Source organism: Macadamia integrifolia, unplaced genomic scaffold, assembly GCF_013358625.1.
Source record: "Macadamia integrifolia cultivar HAES 741 unplaced genomic scaffold, SCU_Mint_v3 scaffold1095, whole genome shotgun sequence".
NCBI lineage: Eukaryota > Viridiplantae > Streptophyta > Magnoliopsida > Proteales > Proteaceae > Macadamia > Macadamia integrifolia.
In genome coordinates this window covers 173,064-188,808 of record NW_024868085.1, presented here as the reverse complement: position 1 = coordinate 188,808, position 15,745 = coordinate 173,064, and the positions used below count along the sequence as shown (strand labels likewise).

Sequence of the window (15,745 nt, the reverse complement as noted above, 5' to 3'; positions counted from 1 at the left end):
AAAGCTGGATACTGTAGTAGATGAGTTGGTTGTACCTAGAGTCAATGATCTTGAAATCACAATATTACTGCTCTCTCTCTCTCTCTCTCTCTCTCTCTCTCTCTCTAACCTACTTTTGGTGGAAAAAAAAAAACAGATTCTTAGTATTTCCATGGTTGACACTAGCATGGATATACCTGCACAATGAAAATGGCAATCGTTTTTGGCAAGTCGTTGGAAGTACTTCAAAGTTGGAACTATGTTTGGTTATGTATGAAAAAAAAAAACAAACCACCTAGAAACAAGATGTGAAGATGAAACTATACAAATACTGATTTAAGATTGATAATTTAGGGAAAATAGTTAAAATTGAGGTGAGGCCATACCAGTCTTAACACTACTCTGGCTACCACAATAACGAAAAAATCCCCTTCCCAGTAATGTGTGTTCTCAGCGTATAAATGTTCAAGTTGCATAGTGCTCTGAATCATAATGAGAAGGAACTTCAATATCTGACATCATGAATATCTCTTTATCTCTGAAGCTGTCATTCATATCTGTGTCCTTGTAGTCCTTGGGAAGCTTGTTACAATTGATGGTGTGCCACACCGGCCTCTCTTCTTGAAACATGCTGTAAGATAAATACAGACATCAGAATCATATATATCATGTTAATAATGGATTAAAAACATTTGGAGCGATTTTGGGATGCAGGGATAAAGCAGGCATTTCAGTGGATGAGCTTCTCATTGTCCTCAAAATTAACATAAAATATAGTATTAACACTTCTGTCATTCCTACAGGCAAACAGTTAGATAAACTCTTTACACAGGACCAGGATACAATGTTTTTTTTTTTTTTGGGGCAAACATACATGACCACGTTATAGCAGCTTTCTTGAAAGCACTGGAAATTGCAAAACGAAGAAGATTTGACAGATTATGGTTTGAAACTGATTCTTCAGCCTTGATTTCGGTAGTCAAATTACAACCTTTTCCTTGGAAATTTATTCAGTAGGGGTGGTACCTTAGATTCTATCTCTAGTCTAATTCCTGGAAGATTTCCCATTGCTATCATGATGTCAATGTTATAGCGGACTATCTTGTAAATCGGGGCATTACTCCAGGAGCAAACTTTATTGAGCATCACCTCCTTCATCAATTGCAGCTGACTTAGAATGGGTCGCTATGTCCAGAGCTCAATATAGATTCTGTTAAGACTATAGTAAGATTAACTGCTGATGGCAATGCCAAAAGTGGCTAATTCTTTTTAGTTTTGCTCTTGTATTTTTTCATCTGAGGTAGACCTTGTCGACTATCCATGCACTATGTTTCATTCTATAAATTACCATTGCCTACCTTTTAGCGGGGAAAATAAAATATATGACCATGTGGTTTTAATTTTAGGTTAAAAAGCTGCAGCCTGCCATGATAAGGCCAAAGCAGAACATCATTCTTGAAGAAGCACATTTTTATAATGCCAGCCCCACTCTGTGCAGCAGCCAGTCTAAGCCATATCTAAAATGATAGGGCAACTATTAAGTTGGGCATAGCTGAATGTGCACATCAGCTCAGAGAACAAATAATTTATTCACATTCAATTGACAATGAAGGAGAAAGTTAAATGACATGTATTCGGAAGCGAAAAATAAATATGATCAAGATATATTCAGCCAGTTTCGGGGGTTTGGGTGAGCTCAAAATCTAGCATATTGAATAATGCTCCAGCAGAATAATGTGGACCTCTCACAAGAATGAAATACAGTGAAGATCAAAGCTCAAGTATAATGTGTGTTTATTTATTGCTCATAAGACTGGAAGCAAAGGATTGCGGAGGGAGACATAGGTTTAGTCATCTGATAAATGTCATGATCAGAGGAGATATTCACATCTAATTAAAAAAGTGAGCCCCTTGTTATCCTGAAGGTAAATCTCATTCTTTGGTAGACCCAGGTCTTGTAATGCTTTTTCAGACTTTTTAGCTAAGTGGTGTGGAAATTTTTTTTGTCATGTGCTCTGGGCATTGTGTATCCTTCTGGGGTAATTTATATTTGAAATAGCTTATTGCTCCTATTTTGGGATAGATCTATACACTTCTTTGGTGTAAGCCTAATAAATTATCTGCTATCACAAACCCAAAAGAAAAAAGGAATAATGTGGATCAGAAGTCAGAACAATGGACAGAAAGTATAGAGTTCCTTTAATTAAGAGATTGAGGAAATTTCACTCCCCTCCCCTGACCTTTGGCTTAATATCATGTTCCCCCCACGTACTTTCATGTATAGCACTAACCTCCCCTGTAGTTTGAAGATTCTAACTAACGACCCAAAAGTGACTGACGCTGTTAAAGTAGCCTGTAAAAAGACCAGTTTACCCTTCTAGTGTTGTATACATATTCTATTCTACATATTCTATTCTCTCTCTCTCTCTCACTCACATATCAAAACCTCCAAACACTTGGAAGAGAAGTCACTAAGCTTCCTCTCGCCCAGGCATTGTCGCCCGAGGTCTCGCCCCAGCTTCGTCAAGGTCACGATTGAAGCTCCTGGTATGTATTATCTCTTCCTTCTTTCTCTCTGAACAGTAAACCCAGATCAAATAAACTCAATATATATTGAGATAGTAAGCTTCAGTTATTCTAAACTAATCTGTTTCCTGTTCCTAAACTAAGCGAAGAAAGAATCAAATTAAATGGTACAAAGGTGTAATCGAATCTGAACCATCAGTACAAACCACCTGTAAACTGAAATGAAACATATATCAGACTGGCAAATTCAAAATGGGACTACAAACCGTATTCGAATTTTCTATTGGCCTGCCAAGGCAGGTTAGATCAGACTAGAGGCCTCTTTTTACATCTAAAAGTTGAGCTTAGTTGGGCAAGACCAACCTACAACCCATAATTTTTTGTGCCAAACCAAGGCAGCCATTATATGGTGCAGAGCGAGGTAGTAATCAAGCCTAAAGATAAGAAAGGAAAAAAGAAACCTACGTAACCAGTAAAGTGATAGCATCACTTCCCATTGTGCAATAAGGTGAAAATCTAATCTTTAATCTCCATTTCTCTATTAATGTAAGAAAACCCCAAGCTTTCATTGTTATCTCAATGTAATGAGAAATTGGGAAAACTCATTTTCTGAAAGTGATAGTCACTGAAACAAGTAAAGAACTCACAGAGCAGAGCGACTAGCGCCAAGGGTCGAGAGATTAGTGGCGATGGTCGAGGGATTAGCAACGAGGGACGTTATCTCCGTACAGATCACGACGACGACCAAGGATCGACCAGCGACGGCTCGATGATGGTTGCAGAGAGCAGCGAATGCGATGACGATGACGATGACAATGGCTACCAAGGGGCGACCAGCGACAACCACCAGCGACGACCACCGACCGTCGAAGAGAGCAGCAACCGAAGAAATGAAGGTTATGAAGGTTGCAGAAAACCAAATCCCTAAATTCGCTCTCCCTTAAGTGGGTTTAGGTTAGGTCGATTTACCCTTCAAAGGTGAAGAAGGGTAATTTGGTCATAGAAATAGCAACTTAAGTGATGATGTCATCACTTAACTGGTAAATCTAACAGAAAGGGTACGTTAGTTAGAATCTTCAAACTACAGGGGAGGTTAATGCTAAATATGAAAGTACGTGGGGAGAACATGATATTAAGCCAAAGGTCAGGGGAGGGGAGTGTAATTTCCTCTACGAGATTTATGAAATGCAATCCCTCAACATTGTGATGCCACCAGCAAAAGGTTGCAATTGCCCCACCAATCTACAGCTCAAAGTTTGGATTTAGTTTGAAATCATGAAATGATAAATTAAAAATAAATAAATAACAGAATATAGTAAGCTTTTCTACCCAATCTGGTACTCACATGGCAAACATGTTAGTTAGTCAAAAACAAGAAAATAAATACATGAAGAAAAATTCGACCAAAATTTTCTTCTTCAGTCCAAGGTCACCATTTTAGTTTCATCTTCAAACGGAAAAAGAAATCAAACACTTACGGGTGCTTGCAAAGCATTGGGCATTGAACTGTTAGTGCATACTTGCAAGTTGATAGTTCTGTGATTGAACTAATCATAACTGGAGAATCAGAGCAGACAAACCTAACCTACACAATAAATGTGGGAAACAGTAAAACAATATTTAATTTCAAAAGATATTTTGTGAAATGATTTAAAAAAATTAAAACCGATAATTAATTTCTCATACCTCAGTTTCTCGAGGTTGATTTGTGAGATCACAGATAGTTCCATTTGTATATTGATGTGCATGATACCTACACGAGTACGCAACAAAAGTGATGTGGATAACCACAATATCTGCTCAAACTAAAGACAGCTCTCCCCTATGACTCTCAATGAGAGATATTACCTCTGAGATGCATCTTTTGAGCGAGGATCTTTCAATGTAGACACATCAGAGAGGTTATGGTTGAAAGCAGCAGTGGCTTCAGCATCATATATGCCTAAAATAAATTCCTGAACAACCTGTAAACAGGAAGAAGATTTTGAAACTTTCGTATATTATATCCATGCTAAGGAACATACATGGTGTAATTCCGATGAGCTGCCAATTCAAAGGAGGTCAATCCTCCAGGAAAACCTAAACATTATTTGGACCTTTATATGGTGAGGCTCTAAGCCCTCTAACATAAACATTAATTGGAGTTGCATGCATTCAATCACAGCTTACCACCCAAAACAGTTTTTATAAATAAATAAAGTAAAAGGTCGAACAGTGTCTGTAACTTAATTTAGAAACAAAAAAAGAAAAAAGATTTGAATGAATACAATCATTTAACTCATTGATCACTTTCAGGTCCTCCATTGCAGACCCTTTATATGGTGGTGGCCTTAGCCCCCTAACCCACCATCCATACATGTCCCACTAACAGATGATATGGTTCATCTCTGTGTTGGTTAGTGTCCACAGTTTACTTGCCACAGAGTCTTGAATCCGTGCATTTTCTGCATGTTCTGAAGCTTAACTGTTCTATGACCTAGAACTACGATTCATATTTCATAGCTGCAAGCCAAGCCATGCCATTCATTAAAAAAAAAAAAAAAGAAGAAATTCATAACAAGGTGTTAGCCTGAACTTCAATCAAGCTTTTAGTTTTTCTTTCATTTCATTAGTTGTCAAAAATTGGTTCAAATAGATCAACTACACATTGGAAAAAGGTTTAGTAAGAGTCTAAGAGACATAAAGAGAGAGACAGAGAGCTTACTGGACATATTCAAGATCACAAAACAGATCAGGAGAGATTTCATGTCAGGTTATATTTTACATTCTTCCAATGCCGTTGACAGCAAAGGAATATCAAATGAAGGCTTATGGAGTGGAATATAATTTAATAAATCCACTTAAAGGTTCGTTGCAAAATCAGGCATCAGATTCCAGTGCAGAGAAAAGAGGCTCTTATGATTTTGTCATGGAATGAGGAGCAAAAAATAACTCAAGTTCTAATCCTTTGTTCCCGATAGCTTTTATCATTATGTAGCTTTCCTACTTTTATTCAAGTTATCTTTAATGAAGTGCCAGTTGCCAATAATTTCTTTCTGATGTATATACCTATAGTTTGCCCACATTTTTAGTATGTAAACAACGATGAGCATGTAGCCAAAGTATATTATGTATAAAGTTAACTGTTTATGCATACATGCACGTCTGTTAACATATGTTAAATGGACATATGATGCTGACAAAGTATCAAGAGTCTGATATACAACAGGCACACAACTATAATTGTGTGCATTCACAAAATATAGGCCATGCAATTTACATGCATTCAAATTACTAGAGTCCTTGTTATGAATAAACCAGGACATATGCCCCAGAAATTATCGAGTAGCTCACAACATTAGAGAGAAAAACTTGTCAAAATATGTGGCAGAAAAGTAGCCTCGTGACAACACATTGAGTGAACACTTAGGAAGGCATTTAGAACCTACCTTCCCACCATCCAAATGAAATTGCCGCAACTTGCTTTGATAACACAATTCATAAGACCACCAACCCTCTTGCTGCAAAAGAAGAAAGACAAAGCATTAAAAAAAATTTATAGTGAAAAGAGAACAGTGTTTTTGTAAATGGGTAATATGAGAAAGGTGGGTTGTTTTTGTAAATAGTTAGGGTGGATTTCATTTTTTATTTGGGTTTGTGATATTGTAAAGAGGGAATATTGGTAAAGTGTTTTTGTTGTGTGGTTTTTGGAAGGTATAAGTGTGGACCAATAAGAATCTACAACATCATGGGTGTACATGTTGCCTTTTTGTTCATGTTTAACACAATTTCCTTGCTTCTTTCATTAAAAAAATAAAAAAATACAACGGAACTACATTTCTCCAATTCTCATAGCATATTTGACTTCTCATATGAATTGAAGCCTTTATTGATGTGGAAATACTATTATACTACAGAACATAATAGAAGGCTATTTGAAAACAATACACAAAGCTAAGACAGATGTACGTGATAGATGATAGATCCTCACTCTAACAACGCATCCATCCTTTAGCACTTCAAGTAGCTCATCTGGAGTCTTCAATTTAACCCGTCGCCCAGTTTCCACAATCACATTGCTGGTGTTTTGTTGAGTAATTGGCTTCCCAGTTTTTGTTTTCTCAACCTTAGGCAAGAAACATAAATATTTCTGTCCCTCTTTATTGGACATCACCGTTGATTCCTGATCTTCATCCTGAAAAAATAAAGTTACCCTAATAATTTGTCAATTATTGATAGTGTTGCCTCTCAAGGGCTTAATCACCCACAAAAAAACCTCAGCCAACTAGTAGAACTACTAATAAGTTCAATGCATTAGCACAGTAGCAGTATATGGAGGTTATTGCTACTGAGATTAAAGGTTTAATCATAATTTTCAAAGTGTCATCCAGGCAATGCACAAGGCGTCTAGGCACCTTGGTCGCGTTGCTTCCAGGTCCCCTCCAACGCCTTGGGTTCCCTAGACACCGTGACAACTAAGGGTTTAATAGTTTAATATTTGTCTAAAACTCAGTATGGCAAGTGAAGTCATAAATAAGAGCTTGAAAAAATGAATGTCAAATAAATAAATACATAAAACAAAATAAAAAAGAAAGACTGCTAGAAAATATACAAAGTGTGGTGGTCTACGATCAGCTTTTCTTGAATGGTTATATCTAAGCCTGTAAAGGCCTCAGGTACACTATGATACGTTGCACTCCAGCATACCCAGTCCTTGCAGAAGGAGGACAGATTTGGCATCGTCCTTGCAATTCCCAATTATAGGCTTTTTGAATACTAGAAAGTGGGAGGTTCTAAATATAGACTTTCTTCAGCAATTTGTGGACATCATTAAGTATTATTCCAATAGTTTATAGAGAATCTTGACTTGCATAAATTTTCATGCTTATATGTATACTTTTTTAACCCATTTTATCCAAGTTCCAGCATCAAGTCACATTCCAAAAATTCAATTATCCAAATATCTAGAAGTAAAGATGGTAAAGAATTCCTTCGATAAGATAAATGTAAAGTCATAGGCATAAGGTGCTTGCTTTAGACATCGGTCCAAGAAAATTTATGGATTTTTTTGGTGCCCACCATTTGGCAATATTAACACATGATTTTTCCAAACCAGTGTCACGTAGATTTCTGATAGAATCTACCCGAGACAAATAATTTAGGCCCCACAGTGGTTACCATGCATGGTTCCAGTGGCAAGCACCCATCCTTATCAATTTAACTCGAGGTCCCCCCCCCCTCTCTAAAGAAAGGTTATTTATTACGAGAAAATGAAAGAATAAGAGAGTTGATCAGAATCGAATTTAAATAGAGCCTATATCCTTGCCGTGTTCTTCATATGGAAGCAGAGGGCAGGGAGTCATTCCCTTGACTCGTCCTGATGAGTTTTCTTTTGGTAAAGTATTGTCAAAAATTTCTCTTCAAGAACTTGCACATAAACATTGCAGACAAGGATACACCCCAATTTCACTTCAAATTCAGACTATTGCGCACAAAAAGACTATAATAAATCAACAGTTCCATCATCAAAACAAAAGAAATTGCTTCTAAGTACATGGGAAAACTTCATCCAACACAACAACAAACTGAGAATTACCATTCACTGAGTAGAGATGAATATATGAGTATGAAAACTCATATTAGAACACCAAATAACATGTGAAGAGTACTGAAGTTCACTTACAGGGTGGAAAGGAAACTCATCTGAACGGAATTCAATCTTGTATTTGGGATCATGAGAGCTGCGACCAAATGTCCCACCTGCAGCACAAGAGTTAGCATGCAAAACAAACAGGGGAACTCATAGAAATGCTAATTAGCAACCACTAAATATTTTTCATGGATGAAGCTATAAGTACAAATCATCAACAATACTAATAACAAGAAAAGCTGAATTCTATGAAAGTAATTTGTGTGATCAATAAAGATGGAGACAAATTAGACATTGTGGTGAAAGTAATGTTGATTCTGCCTCCATTTTAATAGTTTTCTAATGGATCCTGCTTCAAATTCCTAGTCATCTATCTATTCTGCATGGCTTCTCTATATCTCCTTAAGATACCCAATATCTAGATCTTCATAACAGGCTCTTGCTCCAACGTGTGAAAATTGAGTTTTAGGTGAACAACTCACTAATAAGCACTTAATTTGCATTCCAGAATACAATTGTGCAGATCTTAAGAGAAAGTTCCCACCCACCCTCCCCTCTTTTTCAAAGAATTGTTTTTCGACCTTTTTTCCTGTGCCAGGAAAGTGTTCCTAACATACTATGTGTTTTTTGTAGAACACTTATGTTTGATCTGTTGCTCTAGGTAGTATCCATTTTGGTGAGCTGAGATGTGATTGCCAACTTAAAACTTTGATGAACTACAATTTTTTCTTTTCATAACGTGAAAACCTTTAGAACTTGAATCTACAAGCAAGCCCATGTTCATATTGCCTCAGCTACATAACTGCCTAAGTTCCCTTTTGTTAAGGCCTCGTTTGGTTAGAAGTGAACTGAAATAAACTTTTCATTGGTAAGGCCCATGTCTCCAAACCATACTAGGCAAGAAACAACGTGCAGCCTACAGAAAATTTTGTATTGCATGCATAGGCGTGAAAAAATAATTTCCAAATACAAAATTTGTCGATTTTACTTCAGTTTCTGGAAAATTTCACTGAATTAACTTCTAAACAAACAGTGTCTAGGCTAACTTCAATATGGAATTTTAGTTCACTGTTGGGGATGGAAAATTTTGAGGGGTGTTGAAGAGGAGGTAGTGCATGAGAGACCAAAAAAGAGGACAATGAAACAACCATTCTTTACCAAAACAAAAAAGAGCTGCCTGCATAGTATAACCCTTTACAGCCTATTAACTTTGAACTACTTACGGAATTATATGATTTCCACATAACCTGCATAACCCTACTTGCCGTCCTAAACCTAATTAAGGTTCTTTCTACCAAAAGACAAATTGGGACCGTTTAGGTCTTATATCTCGGCAACCTGAGGCAAACACAATACAACTACACATAATCCCATAAAACCAACAATCTTTAGAGCGCATTCAGCTAATAAGTTCAAAATCAAGTATCTATAACCTCTAAGTAACAATTAACTTACAAAATTCAGCTAGGAACCAACTCGAATATGGACAGTCTTATTAAATCTCCCTAGTACCTTCAAAGCAATAATTCCTAAACAGACAAACTGGAACAAATATTCATGATAAAGATCAAGCTCGAACAATAAAAAGTACCAAAAGAAATGCAACAAAGCTCTCCATCATAGAAATTCAAAAATTTTACGAAACTGATAACGATTCTAAATAGATAAGACAACGACGAGATTGATCGATTCGTTAGATACCTGCATGAGCGGCGAAGATCTGATCAGCTAAAACATGGTTCAAGAGATTTATCAATAGAAGAATAGTAAACCACGATGACCTCATCTCTCTCTCTCTCTCTCTCTCTTCTCTCTGTCTGAGTTGTCTTCGACGGTGAACAGAAACGGTCGAAATTGATTTATAGATCGTTTAGAAGTATGAAGCTTGAAAGTAGTTTTTGCTACTGTTGGCAATTTAATGGGCTTAATAAGAAACGGACCCACTGTTGCTCTCAATCCAGATGGGCTTAAACAGAAACTAGCCCATTTCTTTCTTCTGATATATGCAAAGCCCGCCTCTAACTTGCCCATACACATTTTGTTAGGTTGATTGGACAACCTAACATGTATGTGTATGACAGATTGGCGCCTGTGGTCCTCACCTGAGTCATTTGGGCTAAATTCATTAAGTCAATTTATTTTCCTTCAAGTGACTTTCTCCATGCTAGATTGGGAAGCAAACCATCGTGGGATGGAGAGGTTTGATGGAAGGGAGAAACACACTCAAGGCAGGGCTGATATGGCATATTGGTGATGACAGTATAGTTGACATATGGACGGACAATTGGGTACCTTCCCTACCTCAATTCAAGATCCAACATGCTAGACCTGCAGGTTGTTCACTCACGTTGGACTCTAATCTTATAGATCAGGGCAATAGAACATGGAGGTGTGATTTATTAAATCAATTCTTTCACCCAATTGATATTGAAGCAATCTTAAAGATTAACTTTAGTCTTTTTACAAGAGCTAATACTCAGGTTTGGGGGGCCTCAAAAGATGGCACTTTTACTGTAAAATTAGCTTATCACCTTTTGCTGAATTTAAATGATGCTAAGGCAGCTTTGGGAGCTTCCACTTCAAGAACACACCATTGGGAACAAGTTCTCAAATCCGTATGGAAATGAATTTGGTTCGTCAAAACCCTCCCAAAAATAAAATCCTTCATACAAAGAGCTTACAATGAAGGTCTTGCTTGAGGGGAAGGCCTTTTCTCACGACGGGTTCCAATAAACCCAGCTTGTAGAAGATGTGGTATTCCTAGTGAGACAATAGATCATTTGCTACTTGACTGTCCTTTTGCAAAGGGAGTTTGATTCGGAAGTTCGTTGTCATACATCCCACCACAGGATCAGGTTCCAAAGTTAACAAGCTGGTTAAATAGTTGGGAGGTTTTGGTGAGGCAAGATAAAAGGTTAGCAACTGATTTACTCTCTTATGCTTCATTCATTTGCTGGTATATATGGCGCACGAGGAACGATTATGTCTTTAATGGCAAGATCTGTTATCCACAAGAGGTGATTATTATAGCGAAAAAAGCATACACTGAGTATCATTTGACAACTATTCCCCCAAGGATGCATCCTTCCCCTAGTTATTAAATTCTCCGAATTATTCGTCGAACAGAATTTTATTGAATTTCATGAATAATTTGGTCCGACTCTGAATCAAATAAAAAATTCTAAAAAATTCCCAAATTTTATAGACTTTTTAAAATTCAAGAATAATTCTGCCAAACTGAATTTTATCCGAATTATAACCGAATTTTATCCCACGTAAAAAAAAAATAAAAAAATTATCTTGAATAAGTCAATAAGCCTTTAGAAAATAATGTGATTATTATGCATTTATTATCCTAATGTTACTTTTCTTCTTTTTTTTTTTCAGCTAAACCCACTTGTGCTCAGTCCCCACACTCAATCTCTTTTTCTTTGATTCAATTATTTGAGTAATAGGAAATGAGTTTAGAAAAAAAAAAATAGCTAAATATAATATTTTTATTTTTAAAATTTAAAATTTTAATTTTTACATCATTTGTATGTTATGTACATATGATAATTAATAAATAATATGAAACAAGTATTGCAAATATTAAAAATAACACCCGAATTTTTTATCCGCTTTTTATTTTTATAAACAATTAATTCCCGAATCCGAATCCGAACTCAAATTTTATTATCTCCGTTTTTTTTACCGATATTTTGACTGAATCATTGAATTAATGAAACGAATTAATCCGAATAATTCCCGAATCCGAATTTAATAACTATGGTCCTTCCTCCGCTCCAAATGGAGCTCCCTCCATGGTGAGATGGATGTTCCCACCTTTGAGTTATATAAAGGTAAATTGTTATCTATTGGAAAATCAAAAGGTGGGTTGGGGATTATCTATCGGAATCACTTGAGTCATCAACAGAATGCACTTTCTATTGCACATTGCTTTGCATCAGTTCTTCAATAAGAGATCCTAGCTATAAGATGGGCCATTTCTCAAGCTTTACATGCTAGTTACTCTCATCTCCAAGTTGAAAGTGATAATTTGGAGGCTATCAACTTCATCAATGACCAAGGCCGAGTACCTCCACTTGACTCAATAGCAGCTCCATCTGATGTACACCTCTTATCTAATCCATTTGTATCTGTTTCATTTCATTACATTCCAAGGGTTATGAACCATGTTGCCAATACCCTTGTTAGGAAGGCCCTGTTTGTCATGTGTATGATGGATTGGCCACTTACCACTCCTTGGCTTCATGAACTATGCTCGTCTAATGCCATTGGTTGTACACATGCTTATCAATAAATTTCGTTTCTACCAAAAAAAAAAAAAGATTGGACAAAATGGCTATGTGTATCAAGTATGAATCCTTGTTTGGGAACATAAAAAATTTTAAAAGAAAATGACCAAGTATCTCTTCACCCCGATAAGTATAAGTATATATATATAGATACTAGTAAATACCCACATGCAAATGCACATGTAACGAAATATTTTCCCAAAGTATGTGGCATAACATTGATAATTAGTGTGTGTGTGTATGTGGATCAGAGAAATATGGAATTAAATTAAAATTTAATATCTAGCTAAGCATTTAAGCCTTTTTATTTTTAACATAATTTTAAATTTTAAAAGCATCTTAAATCTAGGATCCAAATATGAACAAAAGATAATGATTGTTAGTGAATAAACAACATTGCTCAATCTTTCTCTATTTTTTTTATTTTTTTCATATTCTTCGACATCTATGATTCTTTTTGTATCGACATTTCATTCTTTAATGGTATCCACAACAATTTATCATGTTATTCGACTTGTATCATTTCTTGCATCCATTTTGAAGTAGAAACAACATTGTTTGGATAGACATGAATGTATAATCTATGAGTACTGCAATACATAGAAGAAGAAGAAAAAAAAAAAAAAAAAAAAAGATAGAATTTAGTATATTTTTATATTTAATATATTTTGTATGTGTATTTCTTTACCTTTTCTAGTGATCTTGCATATTCATTTGTGTACATTTGATATCATCAGTGTTACATTTGTCACATCTTGCACTATCTCCCTTTAATTGTACATTTTTTTTACATACTTTGCAGGCATTGTACCATGGTATCTCATTTTCTAAATTTATGATTTTTCTTTCAATTGAATAATATTGATTTTTTAAATTTGTGTTAGATGTGTAAAAATTATATTAAAATTATGTTTTTTTTTTATTTTAATAAATTAAAGAATTATATTAGCTTACCAGGGTAGTTTTGTGTTGCCTTTCTGTTAAATCTTTTATTACAACATATTCATATTTTTTCAATTTCTCTTCTTTTGACTTGTTGAGTTTTTTTCTCTCTCGCCCATCTTTTGATTTGAACCTATAAAATAATATAAATATATTAAATAATTAAAATAATTAAAAAATATGTGTAGTTATTTGATTAATTTTAATATTTACCATTGCTTTAAATCTCTACTTCTGTAAATCTTTGAATTTATTTCAATTGATGTAACTCTTATTGTACCAAGTGAGCCACCTATCAATTATAGAATGTAGTTAGATTATTGAAATCATTCATTAATTTTTATAATTGGATTATATATTCATTACTTTGGTATTCTCCTTAAGAAATTGCTGAAAAAACAATTATAGGATTTTGTGATGCAATGTCCATCAATTTGCTCCCTTTATTTGTTGCATTATTTTTTCATAATGTTAGTAATATCGGAGTAGACCTATTAATCATTACAATTGAGTAATATAGTTAGTAAATATGTTAGATATTACTATAAAATGATTAAAATTGTGAAAAACTTACTCTTTGTCCATTATTTTTATTTCTCTTTTATTTTTTATTTTTTTACATTAAATCTTGCTGTTATAGATAACGCATTTTGAACTTGTACAAGTATTTCAATAACATCTGCATTAATTTTTATTTTTTGACATATCTGTTTGTATAGCTTGACAAACCAGGATCAATAGACAAAACCCTGTCCACAAATGAAAATTTTATTTAATGCAGATGTTATTAATTAGAAAAATGAATGAAAATTGAAATAGTCTCGATGGCTGTTATTGAAGCAGTAACTGGGTTAGTTAATATCTAATTAATATTTTTTATTATTGTATCACCAAAACCAAATCAAACCGATCAAAACCCTAACAATATTAGGTTATTTTCATTTGTTCATATTTTGAGGCATGCACCTCCCCTAGAAAAGCATACTTCTTGTTTGGCCTTTGTACCTTCCAAGGACAAACCTAATTGGTCAAATAGTCTCGATAGCTATTATTGAAGTAGTAGCTGGGTCGATTAATATCCAATTAATATTTTTTATTCAATCACCAATACTCTTTAATGGGTCTACCCCAGGTAGGGCAGAGTCCAATAATGGTCACAAAAGGGCTCTCTTTTGGTAAAGATTTATTGAATGATGCTTTTATGATGTGATGGTGTAGATAGGGTATGTCTTCTTCTATATGTATGTGTGATGGATTTATTGCTCTGACTTTCTTATGCTACCTGATTAATGATGCAAATCGAAAGCATGATCTGCTGAAGGTGGTCTTGTTTAAATCTCGAGGAATTTTGCAAAAACGGATAATCATACTGTCAAACCATTCTATAAAGGTACTAATAGAATATAGATTACCAAGGTTTAACTTCAATATCAACGAGCAATAATTTTCTCTTATTAATCACAGAGAAGAACCTTCGGCGGCAACGGGAAATCATATCTGAAAATTGAACTTATAAAAAGGATCAAAAGATTCAATGTACCAGTTCATTGATCTTGAATATCAGATCAACACACCTAGAACATAATTCAACATTCCCAATCACCTCTAAGAACATTCATTTACCACTTGAAATAAAACTTAGAAATAACAATAAAGGACAAAAAACACACGCTACATGGAGCAACACCTGAATTCAATGAAACCATACACATAGAGTACCTAATTATTCAAAAGTGCGTAAACAAATAGCAAGAATATGAGTTTGATGACTGCATGAGATACAGACATTCGTTTCAAAAAGTAACTATAGTAATTGATGATGAAATACCACTGCTGCAAGATATAAATGCCCCATACAACAGATTCCATGTAGGAAATTGGTCTACCGATTTCCCAAGGTCTTTCACTTGGGTTCAATCTAGTTCACCACCGTATCAGATTCAATAGATGAAAATCTCAAATCCAGTTCCCACCGTATTAGATTCAATAGATGAAAATCTCATAGGAAACCTTGAAGATGCCAATAGTTTGGAGATAAATTCTAGGGGGAGAGAGAAGAAAGTATATAGAGGAGGGGAGATCATGCATGGGAGAGTTTGGGAGAGAGAAGGAAATCAACTTTTTCTTTGACTCTAATTATTGGAAAGAGGGGGAGTTTGAGAAAAAGAAGGGGAGTAGAGAAAAATTATTGGAATATAAAAAATAGAAGGGTACCAATAATATTTAATTTATAAAAGAATATAAAATAAAATAAAGGGGTAAAGTAGTCTAGTGAAAGATTTGCCACTCTGTGCTTTTATATAATAGTATGATATATATATATATATATATATATATATTTGTTTGTTCTTTTTTTTTTTTTTAGAACATA

At 34.9% G+C, this 15,745-nt stretch overlaps 1 protein-coding gene across 1 annotated transcript; it reads right to left on the bottom strand.

The window, feature by feature from the left end:
* Window positions 1–220: 220 nt before the first annotated feature.
* LOC122062720 (protein OS-9 homolog) lies at window positions 221–9,994 on the bottom strand. The gene is made up of 8 exons (XM_042626363.1): window positions 9,836–9,994; window positions 8,168–8,244; window positions 6,476–6,679; window positions 5,934–6,005; window positions 4,354–4,469; window positions 4,192–4,258; window positions 3,984–4,090; window positions 221–610 (listed from the first exon to the last, which is right to left on the bottom strand). The coding sequence occupies exons 1-8, from the start codon at window positions 9,918–9,920 to the stop codon at window positions 445–447; spliced, it is 894 nt and encodes a 297-aa protein (XP_042482297.1). The 5' UTR covers window positions 9,921–9,994; the 3' UTR covers window positions 221–444.
* Window positions 9,995–15,745: the final 5,751 nt, after the last annotated feature.